Consider the following 13,787-nt stretch of genomic DNA (forward strand, 5'->3'; position numbering starts at 1 on the left):
AACATTAAGTCCAATTCTAAGCACATATTAGGCTGTAGTAAACATCTCTCTCTCCCCAACCGCGTCTTTGCTAAAAACAGCTCTCATGTGGCAATATCACTTGGCTACTGAGAAGAGGGATTGCTGGGTCCAAAGGTATATGTGTTTTTAAATTTTGATGCATACATATATTCATATTTGGTACCCACATTGCCAAGTTGCTCTTCAAATATACAGAATCAGTTTGTACTTGCATACACAGAGTACATATTTCTCCATTCACCTGTCAACATGGAGATTTTTTTCATCTTTACCAATCCGATAGGCACCGTGTGATGGTTTGTGCTTGATTTAATGTTCCTCTCTGGTTATTACTGAGGTTGGCATCTTTTCTTGTTTACTGGCCATTTGTGTTCTAATGTGTTCCTATACTTATGAAGTTTTCTATCACAGCGTTTGTATCTTTCTTCTTAATTTGAGATAGTTCTTGGTATAGCATGAATATTAATCCCGTATTTTTCACGTTTGAGATTTGCCTTCAATCTCAGTCATATTTTATTTTTTAGAGGGCAGAAAATTTGGGGTTTTCTTTAGACATATCTCTTAGTCTTTTCCTTTTTGATTTTGAGGTTTTCCTACTATGCCTAGAAGTGACTTCCCAGCCCACAGATATGTTTTTCTGGCAGCTAGTGTGGAAGTCGGTTGAAATGAGGGAAACAGAGGTACAGGGCTCCTGGTCCGGTGGGGAATCTGTTGTAGTAGTTGAGGGGAGAGGAGACACAAAGGCAGAGAAGAGGGCTTCCATGGATGGATGGATGGATGGATGGATGGATGGATGGATGGATGGATGGATGGATTGGCCTTGGCAAGGCAGGGGGAGAAGTCCTTGTTTTTGACCGGAGCAACTGATAAATGGTGCCTTTTGTTGAAATGGGACCAGACCTGGGGGGAGGCGTTTCGGGGGTTGGTTGCACTGTCTAGGAGATGCTTCTAGGATGTTCAGTGAAGACATGGCTGGATGTAAGGAGGTAAAGTCCCAGAGAGCCGTCAAGGTGTTGTTTTGGGACTCCTGCTAGTGTAGGTGGAAACCAAAGATAAGGAGAGTGTGATTTAAATGATTTTGGTGTGTGTCCTGGTTTTACTCAAAAAAGGCTCTGCTATAGAAGGTCCCAGGAAGGCATCCTAAAGCAATAACACACAGCATAGATACGTCCAAGTAGCACTGATGGCTTTTATTGCAGATTTGTGTCATTACAAGGATAATCTGGGAATATATTAAAAAAAAAAACCCTCCCTTTTATATACACAAAACATGCTACATGGTACACTTCGTGAGAATGCTGAGGTAATAGGCACACACCCAGACATGGACAGTACCAAACGTTCCAACATCTCGCACACCCCCATTCACGCGCCCACCGGGGCAATCTCACCTTGACTCAGCTCTTGCTCCCTGCTTGGCAAGAGTCCCGGCAGTACTGAGTCTGACGCTTCGTGGCCAACAGGACTCAGAAAGCCACCACGCTGCAACACACCAGCCACGGCGTCTGGGGGCTCCTGGTTATTCAGGAGCTCACGAGAAGTGGCCAGTTGTCATTTTTGTGGCACCTGTTCTCCAGAGAAGTGTCATTTGGGGACGAGATGTGGACTCTAGTCGGCCTGAGAGCATGGGACCTTTGGTCTGTAGCCATTCGGGGGCCCCAGTGATCGGGTGATGACTTCTCTACAGTTGAATATCTCCTGGGCAAGGTAGGTTATTATTTCTGTGACGGTTAAAATGACATGGAGGCTAAAGTGTGAATGGAACATACAAAACTGCGAATACATTATCTACGTGGCCGGGAGTTAGCTTCCGGGCCTGGCCTTCCCTTTCCTGACCAGAAACCTGGAGCCCAAACTGTTTTCTACTCAGAGGCTAAGGAATCTTGCCTGGAAAGAAAGGATGATATGACCGAAAAGGTAAGGAATGGGTTGGAAGGGGTACAGAAGAGCAGAGAGGGTGCCTGGAACCGCAGTGAGTGACCAAGGACTGACACACGGAAGGTGCTTCCTGAATGTTGTTGAATGAAGGAGTAGGTGGATGGATGGATGGATGGATGGATGGATGGATGGATGGATGGATGAAAAGTCCTGAGAATGTAGGGAAGTCTAGAAATGGAGAGGGAGGGGGATTTTGAAATTTGATCAGGTGCCCAAAGGGGTTCTTTAATGAGGAAGGAGGGAGCCTCCATGTGAGTGAATAGCGTGTAGACACTCCTGGAAGAATCCTGGCACGCAGACACCAAGGATTATTCTTTGAACTGGAGCTACACAATCTGTGATTGGCTCTTAGACTCAAGGAGCACGAAGTGAACCCGATGCTTTTCCCCTAAGAGCAAAGCTGTTGGTAACAACTTCAGCATCTGAGAATTGGAAGTATGTGTAACCTGTATATGTATCTAGATATAGTACACGTGGTATATATCTGAGTGCATATCTCTGGCATACACACACGTGCATAAGGTTGGCTCCACACATGTATATTATGAAGGGATTGTGCAGTCGTGTTTTTATTACTGGGGTTTAATTTACTTAAAGAAGGATTTGTCTGTAGTCCTGTGCCGTGTGCAAACCTGAGGGGATCTCTGACAGGAAGGAAAGCAATAGGGACAGAGAATACTGTGTAGATTCCGTTCCATTATCTGCCGCAGTGCCTTGGGAAAACAGAATCCAGCGGCCCCGTCCTCCTGGCCCCCTGGTGAACTGACGGGGAGTTGCTGCTGGTGCTGGGGCCAGCATGGACGGGGCAGGCTCCTGGCGATGGCCACGAGAGGTCAGGAGGGGAGCTGGCTTAGTGGAAGGTGTTAGGGTTGGGCCGGATCATCATCACCACTTTCTTGAGCGAGTAGGAGCCTCCTCGGAACTCAGCCCAGTAGACTCCGTCCTGGTAGCGGCTCCGGTAATGGCCCCCGCGGTACCAGACCCCATTGAGGTTGGAGTGGGCGCAGGCGTTATACCACCAGCCTCCCTTCTGGTAGTGGGCACAGTTTCCTGCCGGAGACAAGGGAGGAGGTCACAGGGAGGAGGCAGTTTTACCCGAATCCCTCGTTTGTTCGGGGACTTTAGCGGGGCCCTCTCTGGTGGGGGGGGCATTTGGAACAGGAATGCTTGAGAGGTGGGCTGGCCTTCAGGTTTGCTCTAAGCTCTGAGGCTAGGCCTTGTGACCAGTGAACTCGAAGAGCCACTGAACTGTCCTCAGCATGGTGCCTCCCGCACAGGACGGCCTCAGGGATGGAATGAGGGCACACAGTTAAGCAGTTAGCCCAGGGCTTGTGCGGGGGAAGTGCCTGGGGGGTGGGGTGGAATAGGAAGCAGAATGATCTGGGGTGGGCGGGGAAGAGGCCACTGGGTTCTTAGGAATTTTTTCAGAGTTGCAACTGTTGGATCAAGAGTTTTTATAGAATGACAAAAGAAGTGTTGAAGATGAAACGCTCCTCTCTTCCTCCCAGCCTGTATTCCAGCCAAATATTTTTTTATGATTTCACAAAAGAAAGATATTTTCATAAAACTTTTGGCACTATCACATCACGCTGGATTTTGCTGCCAAGGACAAGCAGTTCGGAACAACAGTGAAAGTGTGGGCAAGGTGCAAGCGGGCGTGCAGGGGCATTGGCCTTCTCCGGAAGGAGAGGAAGAGGAGCCACTGGCTGCTTGGGCTGCTCTTAGTTAAAAGAGGGGGTCCCTGGTTTCCTGAGCAGGCCTGGGAAGGGGACCCCCCACTCAGGGAAAGGCTGCCCCAAGCAGGCTTGGGAGTTGGGGACAGTGGGGCTGGCGGCCCTGCTCCAGCTGAGGCCTTGGGATGATGTGAGGAGGCGGCAGCCTGGCCGAGGCAGAAAGCTCAGGGGAGACTCAGCTCAGGCACCCAGAGCGTCTGCAGCCCAGGTGTTCCCAGAGTTTTTCTCAGACTCCTCTAGGCCATCACTTGAGGCTACAAGGACCAAATGGCGGTGCTAGATTTGCAGAGCAGAGAGAGCCCTTGGCATGCCACGGCCAGCCTCCCCTGTGAGTGGAAGCCTGAGCTTGCTCTGCATGACTCCAGGGACAAGGAGTTCACTTCCTTGCTGTCCACTGACTGTGCTGCTGGACAGGCCTGACAGTTGGGGTCATAGAGCAGTCTTCTCCCTGCTCTCCATTATGGCCCTCCAGAAATGCTGTACTGGCCCTTGTGTCCCCAGAATCTGACCAGCTCTGAGGGTCATCTTCCTGCCCTGCTTTTCCTGGAAGCCTTGGCAGCCCTGGCCGAAGGGGAGATACTGCTTGCTCAGGGGGCCCCTTCAGTGCCAGTCAGAAGCGAGGTGTCCGGATGTCCCCCAGTATGGTGAGTCTGCTGGAGCATGGCTGCCGTAGCAGAGCTTGCCTCAAGAGCAGGTAGTTCCTAGGATGGTCCTTATAGAGGAGGGAGTGGCCTGGCCTGCAGACCAGGACTAAATGGAGGGGGCAGGGAGGGGGCCAAGTTTGCCCATGAGAACAGACAGCCTTGGCCTGGCGTAGGGTTGGCCCCTCAGACAGGAGCAGCGCCCCGCTGACTTTGCCAGGCAGCTAGGGCCCAGAGGCCTGCATGTCAGGAAACTGGGTGTGGGGCCTCGAGAGGCTCCATTGTGGGGGAGGCTGACATCTGGACTCAGAACTGGACTGTATCTGTGCCTCTTACAATTTTCTGCTTTCTTCCTTGTTTTTTATTAATAAAGGCTTCTTAGTAAAGTCCTGGCTTTGAGGCATGTGACCCTGGACAAATCACTTCATGTCTCCCACCTGGCTTCCTCTTAATAGCTCCCCACTGCAGCGCATTACCAGTACATGCTAATAATAGTAACCACAAAGACAGCCCACTTGGGTTGAGCCCTATTTGCCAAGTTCCAGACAAAGCACTCGAGGTACTTTCTGACCTTCTCACCACCCCGCAAGGTACGCATTGTCCTAATTTCTGGATGTGGAAATGGGGCTCAGAGACGTTAAGCTGCGTTGTCCGAGGACACATGACTGGTAGGAGGTGGGGCCAACATTATCACCCAGGTGTGTGGCCATGACACCTGGTGCCTCAGGCAGAGAAGTGAGGCGAGCGCTTGGCCCAGAGTGGCCCACAGATGTGTAACCTGTACGCCTCTTTCCCTTTTTGTAAATGCCACTTTGACCCAACTTTTGTGAAGGGGGTCTGTGGGCAGAGGAATGGGCTTTCAGGGAGTAGGAACAGGGTCAGGCCGCTGGGCCCTGGGACCTTCCTGTTCTCAGGCCCTGAGTCAGAAGCTCTGGCTTTGGCTGACCTCCTTGCCCTGCTGTGTACTGGCTCCTACCTGTGTAGACATCATGGTCTCTGTCCAGGGTGGTGAACTGCTTGCCGTTGTGCCAAGTGAAGGAGTCCCCAGCGTTGCCGTGGTAGCGCCCCAGCCGCAGCTTATAATACTCGCTCTCGGGCTCCAGGCGGAAGCTGGCGTATTCGGCAAAGACTTTGCGGCCAGACCAGTCCTCCATGGTCACCAGCAATTTGTAGTTGCCTTGGTTCGTCAGCCAGTAGATGTTCTCCAGGCCCAGCCAGTACTCGCCATCGATGTTCCCAAACCCTTGCTGGGGAAAACGGAGGAGAGCATTCGTGAGGAACAGGCAGTGCCCTCAGCCAACAGGGCCCCACTGTCGGATGCTCAGCCCCGGACAGAGGAGACCAGAAATGGGTAGGGCCTAAGGCAGACCTGGGTTCCAATCCCCACTCCTGTACTTGGCTATGACTTGATGAGCCACGTCGCCTGTCTGAGCCTCAATCATGCATCATTCAAGACTATTTAAAGAGTGCTTACTGTGTGCCAGGCATTGTGTGAACACAGGGGACACTGGGTCACCTTCCCTACGGGGTTGTTGTAGGAACGCACATAATGTGGTAAACTGAGAGCCCAACACACAGTAGGCCTGCAACAAGAGTTCCTTGGACAAATCCTTACCTTCTCTGAGCGTCAGCGTCCCTCTCTGGGAATGAGCTGTGTATGAGGGTCTTGTGTAAGCTCTAATGCACCAGACAGGAATGGGCTGACAAGTGTGTGCCGCATTCACCCGGGCTCCTTTCTAGGTCTAAAGTTAGTGATTTTGTTATTGTTTTTACGTGTAGTTTAAGGAGTCATCAGCCTGGTGGTGGCACTCAAAGACTTAAAAATAGGCTCATTGATGATAATAATAGCTAGTATTTAGTGAGCGAGCAGTATATTGGCACTATTCTTGGGACTTTTCATAGGTTATTTTATTAATCCTTGTGCCAACTCTAAGAGCTAGGTACTATTATTATCCTCCCTAGAATGGGTGAACCGAGGTCCACAGAGGCCCAGGGTCACAGAGAGCCTGTGGGTGAGCCAGGATTTGAACCAGGAACCCAGTCTTAACAACTGTGCTCTCCTGCCTCAGAGAAAAAGGATATGGGCAGGAGGAGGAAGGGGTGATGGAGTGGGTCTTCAGGAACCTCTCAGTTAGGAAGCAGAGGAGAAAGGGAAGAAAGCAAAGACGTAGGTTGGGAGCAGCCAGGACAGGAAAGGGCCGGGCAGGGCCATGTGTGGACGTCATGGCCAGGGTAGTTTGTAAGCTTCAGTGTCAGAGGCCTTGGCTCACTGCTCTGCCACCTTGTAGCTGTGTAACCCCAAGTGAGTTATTTCCCCTTTTCAACTGTAACTTGGATCTATACTTATATCTCTGTGCTGGGATTGGTGTGAAATTAAAGCAGGTAATGGATGGAAGCACTTGGATGGTGCCTGGCACATTGTGACATTCGGTGAACTAAGCTATTCTTGCCTCTGTCTAGAGGAGGGGGGTGGTTGTATGGCTGAGCCCAGCAGCCTTTCCTACCACCAGGATGAGCATTCAACTTCCTGGGAATTAAGGCCCGAGTATTCTTGCAGTTCCCTACAACAGGCCCTTGGGACCTTCCCCTTCTGGGCTGTGAGAACAGGTCTTCCTCCTGGAAGCCCCAGCTGGGAGGAAGATGCTCCCCATGCCTGGGCTGGGGTGAGGGGCCACCCCACACCAGCATTTCGGATTCCCCACCTTGTCCATGAGCCTTGTGTGGTCTGCACACCTAAGTCGTATCTTGCAGCATTTGCCAGTGGCAAGCAGGGAAGGGGCTGCTGCTGCCCACCAGCTCTGGTGGGTTTGCAGAAATGACCCTCAAGTATTTCTTGCGTGGGGCCACAAAGGCCCTGACAGGTCAGCATGCCCCTTCCCTCCAAGTGGTTGTCTCGCTGGTTGTCAGGCTCTGGGGGGTGGCCCAGTCACCTTGTGGGCAGCACGGACAGGCCCTGGAGTCCTTACCTTATAGGTCTCCCAGTTCCTGAAGAAGTTGACAGAGCCGTCCAGGCGCCTCTGGATGACGGTCCAGCCCCCAGGGTCGTGTCTCTGGTCACACCACACCTGCATGAGGCGGTTGGTGTTCTCTGGCTTCACCAAGTAGATGGAGCTGGTATCGTGGCCATCCTCCAGGGCCTGCAGGCAGTCTCTCCACGGGCCTGGGGACACAGAGGTGTGCACGTCACAGACCTCCCTGTAGTCTGGCATGGAGTCCTGCTTTTGCCTGCCCCGCCCCTCCGACTGCACCCCCCAAGCAGGCACAACCTCCAGCAGGGCTCCAGCTGGGAGCCACAGGCCTGCGGTGTGAGGGGACCGACTTTAGTTTTGTAAGTTTGAGAAATAACGTGATACAAAGGTAAGAGCCCAGGGCTAGCGGTTAGGGTGCCTGGATTCCTGGCCCACTTTTAGCTCTGACTCCATCACAGTGTGATTTGGGCCAGCTTCCTTAACTCTGCAAACTCTCAGTTTCCCTGGTTTGTAGAAGGGAGGTTATATTTACCTCACTCAAGGTTGTAGGGATTGTGAGATCATCTGTGTGGAGTTCCTGCACTGATTTTTCTTTGAGGCTGGTCATAGTGTGCAAGGAGATGTGCCTGACAACATGCTGCAGGGAGGATCAGAGTGTGGGTCCGCTCCGCCCCAGGCAGGGAGGTGGGCTACTGCCCTCCCGAGTCCGAGGGCTGAGGTCGGCCCGTGCCTCCTCTGTTCTGACTGCACACTTGCCTTTCCAGTGACAGTGATCAGGGACAGTTGCGGTCTTCAGTGATGAACTTCCACGGTGTCACGGTGCCGAAGCCGTGACCAAAATTCGGCCACATAGCCAGAGGTTTCAGGATCTTTTTGAGATTCAGACACTGGCCTCCAAACAGCTTTTTTGAGGGGGACTGGTCCTATTCAGCCCAGTTTGTGTATTTGCCAAAGGAAGCCCATGCAGGCCAGAGGCTCAGAGCTCACACGTTCCGAGGTCACTGGTGTGTAAGCAGGTCTGCGGACGTGAAGGATGATGTCCAGGAAGCCTGCCGGTCTGTGGCTCTCTTCTGAAACTGAGACCAGACGGGTTCTGTGATTTTCTGGGACTTCACTGAGCCTGGGCAGCCCAGTCAGAAGGAATGGGTGGTGCTGGGAGTCTTAGCAGCCGCCATAAGCCCCTCACCACCCCAACCCCACCTCTCCTAGCGGTTTCCTGGATGTCGGTCTCATCAGCAAGAAGGTTGAAACTGGAGTCTCCAAGGTCCAAAGAAGCTAGGTTCTTCCTTATTGATTCAGGAACCTTCAGAAGTTTTTCAGGACCTAGCCATTGAACTACATATTTTAAAAAATAAAATTGCCACAATTTGCTTCAGCTTCTCTTCAAAATAGTCCTCAAACCAAGAATGGTTAAGACCAAAAGTGCTAAGAAAGTTCCATCTTGTTCTTTCTATGAATGTGTGTGTTTATCCTAACAACTATTTTTTGAGCCCCCGCCCTGGCAGGTACTGAGCTGGGTAGTGGAAGCCTAGGGCAGGGTGGGGGCTGCTCTGATGCCCAGCAAGGGCGAGCTGACCTCGCCAGCCTTCTTTCCGTTTGAATTCCAGTGTGTTCCTGTCCTTCTCTTCACATCAGGGAGGGGCATCGGTGGCAGGTGTACTCAGCTAAGTGATCAAACTTCTCAAATTCTTTCCTGGTTGTAGTTGGGCTTGTTTAGTCCATACGTGATGGTTAAATGAGAAAAGTTTGGGTTTGGGGGGTTTTGCTAGACAGCTCAGGTGGGCTTCCCCTGAGCCCTTGCACTGTGTTTGAGCATCCCCACCAGGAACCTCATGGGAGGGCAGGAGTGGTGTTGCTCACCCCTCTCTGCCCCCAGTGCCGAATAAAGCACCCCGAAGAAAGGTCTGCCTGTGTGTTTCCCACTGACAATTAGCCCAGGGTAACTGCTTTCCTCTTTACCTTGTGCCTCCTCCGTCCTGGGGAAGGGGAGGCTGGACCTCCAGAAAGAGCGTTCAGGAAAGAGAAAAAGGTTTTGCTTGTGTTCAGCCCCCAGCCCCAGGGACCAAGGCAGAGAATGAAAGTCTGTCCCTGACAGCTGGAGCAGAGCACGCAGCAGGCGTGGGAGGGCTCCCAGCTCTTTCCCACGTCAGAAGCACAGCAGAGGCCGTTTGATGAGAATGCTGGTGACAGAAGGTCCGGCAGAGGCCTGTAAAACATATCCCCCCCCCGGCACAAACGAGCAGCCAGCCCTTTTACCTCAGGGCCACTGTAGGGCTCTGGTGGGGTTCTCAGAGGGACAGTCTGGCTTTGAAGGAGGCATCATGTGGGGAGAGGTTTTGGAGGCCACTGGGAGAGTGGGGGGTCCGTCTCAGACTTCCACCCTAAGCAGCTTTTGTGGGTGCCATCAGTTGTTCAGCTTTATCATTGACATTTCTACAAAAAGCTTTTTTTTTTTTAGATTGTATTTAGTTATCTGAGAGAGAGAAACAGCCTGATCTGGGGGGTGGAGAGGCAGAGGGAGAGGGACAGCAGACTCCCCACTGAGCAGGGAGCCTGATGCGGGGCTCAGTCCCAGGACCCTGAGATCATGACCTGAGCCAAAGTCAGACGCTTAACCAACTGAGCCACCCAGGCGTCCCAAGGGGTCTTTTTAAAAGCAAGTATTTTAGGGACACTCGGGTGGCTCAGTTGGTTAAGTGTCCAACTCTTGGTTTCAGCTCAGGTTGTGATCTCCCAGTTGTGAGATCAAGCCCTGTGTCACGCTCCACACTCAGTGCGGAGTCCGCTAGAGATTTTTTCCCCTTCTCTCCCCCCACCCCTCCTCCTGCTCGTGCACACTCTTCCTCTCTCTCTCTCTCAAATAAATAATCTTTAAAAATAAAAGAAAGGCAAGTGTTTTAAAATGTGAGGTAGCTGGTAGTCACCCATTTGACAGATGAGGAAATGGGAGTATGGGGACATTAGGTGACACCCCCGAGGTCACTTGGCTTATAAGGGACAGATCCAGTGTCAGAACGCAGGTGGTCTGGGTGGTCCAGAGCCCGCAGTCTGAAGCTCTCTTCTTTTTCCCCAACCAGAGTGAACTCCAGGGCCCAGGCTGACTTATCCCTGTGTCCCTAGGACTATTTTTAATCTTTGCCAGTCGGCCAGGTTTAAAAAATAAAAATGTACACTTCTTTGTTAAGATATGAATACCTTTCCAAAACCATTATTGGTGATATTTCTTCCTTGTCTACTTTTTGGTGTCCTTTGCCCATTTTCAACTATTTTAGTATGTTCTTAAATGCAGAATTCCCCTCCCCCCCTTTTTTTAATCTTTAGGGCAAATTAGGTAAATCTTTCATTTAAGGCTTTTAGGTATGGCGTCCTCTCTAGAATCATGGAGCAGGAATAAACTAGTAAAGAGGGATTTAGTATTTTCTGTTGTTACAAAAAAATTCTCCGTGTCCCCTGCGCTCTGCACTTGAGATGATACTCAGGACCCATCAGCTTCTATCAGCAGCAGCCACATTTCCAGACAGTCTTTCCTCGGAAACCCTTGCGGAGCAGGGTGCGAACAGACCTCCTGTGCTTAAACACGCCCTTTTCTTACAGTAAAGGCACCCGCGGCAAAGGTCAGAAAATTAAATGACAGACGAAAACGAGTCAGACAGAACCTTAGCATGGAAAAACTGGCAGCAGTAAAACGATCAAGAAGCAGAATGTGCGGCAGTAAGACTCTCCCATGGCTCCATGAAAATGGCTGGTTCAGAATGTCCTACTTTGCTGAGAAATCTGTAACCGAGGTAAATACAGGAGTCAGGAGCCCTCGGTGCAAATCTTGTGGCCTCGTCGCCTCACAATGTGTTCTTGGGAAGTTCCTTGAGCCTCAGTTTCTTCTTTCGTACACAGGGGGAATGAACCCACCTGTTCTGGGGGCCTCAGGAGTACAAGAGCATGAAACGTGAGGCCCACCAGGGCAGGTGCCAGCTCGGGTTCTCTCGTTCTTTCCCGCGCTGGATGAAAGCTGCTGGTTTTGACATCATCCACTCCCCACATACCCGCAACCACATACACACAAGTATGTTGCTGTCATTGATTTTGAATTTGCAAGACTAAATGCCTGATGATTTACTTTCTGGTAGATGTTTTCCACAAAGCACATTTAAAAAGTCGCAGCTTCAGTGGAGAGACCCCCAAAGATATACTGAAATGAAGAATGGAAATCTTTTTTGTCAATGAAACTGCATTTTCAGTGTGCAGTGGGCAGGGCCCTCCCTTTGGAACCATGCAAAGTGCCCAGGCAGTATTTCGCTTGGCTCCTCTTCTGAAAGGGCAGCGTTGCCCAGAGTACCAGGCCAACACTAACTCAGCAGCACCAAGGCTCCGAGTGGAGTAACGCCCGACCTCATCTCTATAAAGACCATATTTACACTCGGCAGAGCTATAGCCGGAATGTTCCATGTGAAGGGAAGTGCAGTCGCCATGGCTGAGCTGAGTCTGCGTGGTTCCTTAGAGAAGCAACACGGTGCGGAAAGCACACAGGACCTAGAGTCAGGAGGCCTCAAGAGGAAGGGGTATTGGCAGTGGGAACACCAAGTATATAGGTCTTGGGTCCCCAAACCCCAAGGTCAAATGCGGCGAGTGTTGGAGTGATCAGCTTTGGGTGCCTGAGTCCCTTCCCTGCTTCCTTCCCCCTCTCTGGGGTTCTTGTACACAAGGAACATAGCCGCTAGGAAACCAGATGACTGATGCCATGCTCAGTATTCCCAATGAGGTTTCTTTCTGGCAAAGCTGGGTTGGAGCCTGCAGCCAGGCCAGACCGATGCATAACTGCCTAGTTTCCTCTCTGGGTCTGGGGCAGACTAGCTCAGCCTGACCTGCCCACTCACGTCCCATGGAGAAATGGGTTTACCAGCTACATCAGTTGTCAGTGTAGCCACCCCTCCCTTCTAGGGAAACGTGGCCCTGTGAATATCTGACCAAGCCTGCTGGCTGCACCCCCGAGGCCAGGAGCTAAGAAGTGAGTAGATGGTGATGGCTTTTCTCCCTGGCTGTTCCTGAGGCATGCAGAGAGGAGCAGAGTCCTTCCTGGTCATCAGCTGGGACCAGGCCACATGGCTGGCCAGCAGTCTGACTGGCCTCTTTGACCTGTAAGCCCAAGTCTCAGACTTGACCCTCTGAGGATGTGCAGCGGCCCTGTGGCCTGTGGGAAATGTTCTACGGATGCTTTAGTTCATACGTGGGCACTGGGGAGAGGCTTCTGTGATAGTACCAAGACATGCTGCTTTTTCGTGAGAACGGTATGCTGTTTTCAATTATTCTCACTGACGATCTGTCTCCAAAAAGTCTTTTCGCCTCTCCCTTAAACGTTTTTCTAACAGGAGAAATGACCAGTTGTTGAAATCGGATCTGGAATTTCCTATCCAAATTAATCCGTCTGAGAGCCAGGGCACGTGGACTGCTTAGGTGTGAGCCTTGTTCTGGCCAGTATCAGGACTTGCTGGGTGTCCCGTGCGAGGGCAGGAGTGCAGACATCTGGGGAGGGGGTTGGCGAGGAAGGATTACGTGTGCTGCTTGAGCCTCATTTATCCAGAAGGCTTGGGGAAATAATATTTTGTGAACATATTTATTCTGTGTCAATCACCACTTTTCATTGAACCAGAGTACAAAACAATAACCTAAACACAGGAACAGCTGGTGTATTCCCAAAGGCATTTCAAGTTCCTATAGGGCCTGAGAGCTGACATCATGGTTATCATTTCTGGTCCTTCTGGGGAAAGGGTCCAAATGCTGTTGAGGCCATTTTAGTCCACAGATGACGAGCATAATTCCTGGGCCCAAAGAGCTTTTCAGGAGTTTATGAAAGTGTTTGAGGCCTAAAAAAATTTACTGGCTCTAAAATTTGAAAACTGCAAAATCAAAATTTATAAGTATGTAATTAAATTTCTACAAAGTGAAACATCTTGTCAACTTCATTAATTGTTAAATTTAGTCTTCATAAAAATGTTATTACTTTTGATGGGGCGCCTGGGTGGCACAGCGGTTAAGCGTCTGCCTTCGGCTCAGGGCGTGATCCCGGCGTTATGGGATCGAGCCCCACGTCAGGCTCCTCTGCTATGAGCCTGCTTCTTCCTCTCCCACTCCCCCTGCTTGTGTTCCCTCTCTCACTGGCTGTCTCTATCTCTGTCAAATAAATAAATAAAATCTTTAAAAAAAAATGTTATTACTTTTGAAAACAATTTGTAGGTTAGGTAGACTTCCCAAGAATTCCTGAACATGCCTGGTGTTTGCCGAGAAATCGGAGCCAGCCGTAAATTAATTGCGTTTCTCTTGGCCAAATAATTTCAAAAGCAAAATTTTAAAAATCCTTTCAAATTTTTTACAGTAAAAGTTACATTAGATGTGTGTGTATTTCAGTGGGTGTGATATACTCTGAGACCTCCTAAGTAAGAACTCCTGGAGCCCTCGAGGAGTTTAAAGTGTCCTGTTTCTGCTAGTTTGAC

General features: G+C 50.7%; 2 protein-coding genes across 15 annotated transcripts in view; one reads left to right on the forward strand and one right to left on the reverse strand.

Moving 5' to 3' along the window:
- The window catches only part of RALGPS1 (Ral GEF with PH domain and SH3 binding motif 1), a 255,617-nt gene that overhangs the window by 120,110 nt on the left and 121,720 nt on the right, over positions 1-13,787 (forward strand). The window lies entirely within an intron of this gene.
- The window catches only part of ANGPTL2 (angiopoietin like 2), a 35,544-nt gene continuing 22,943 nt past the window's right edge, over positions 1,187-13,787 (reverse strand). Inside the window, exons 3-5 of the mRNA XM_002916324.4 lie at positions 7,300-7,493; positions 5,310-5,580; positions 1,187-3,009 (exon numbers count right to left, since the gene is read on the reverse strand). Of these exons, the coding sequence (XP_002916370.2) occupies positions 2,810-3,009; positions 5,310-5,580; positions 7,300-7,493 (665 nt within the window). The 3' untranslated portion in view covers positions 1,187-2,809. The remainder of the gene's footprint in view (positions 3,010-5,309; positions 5,581-7,299; positions 7,494-13,787) is intronic.

The sequence above is a fragment of the Ailuropoda melanoleuca genome, chromosome 7 (genome assembly GCF_002007445.2).
Source record: "Ailuropoda melanoleuca isolate Jingjing chromosome 7, ASM200744v2, whole genome shotgun sequence".
In the NCBI taxonomy this organism is placed as follows: domain Eukaryota; kingdom Metazoa; phylum Chordata; class Mammalia; order Carnivora; family Ursidae; genus Ailuropoda; species Ailuropoda melanoleuca.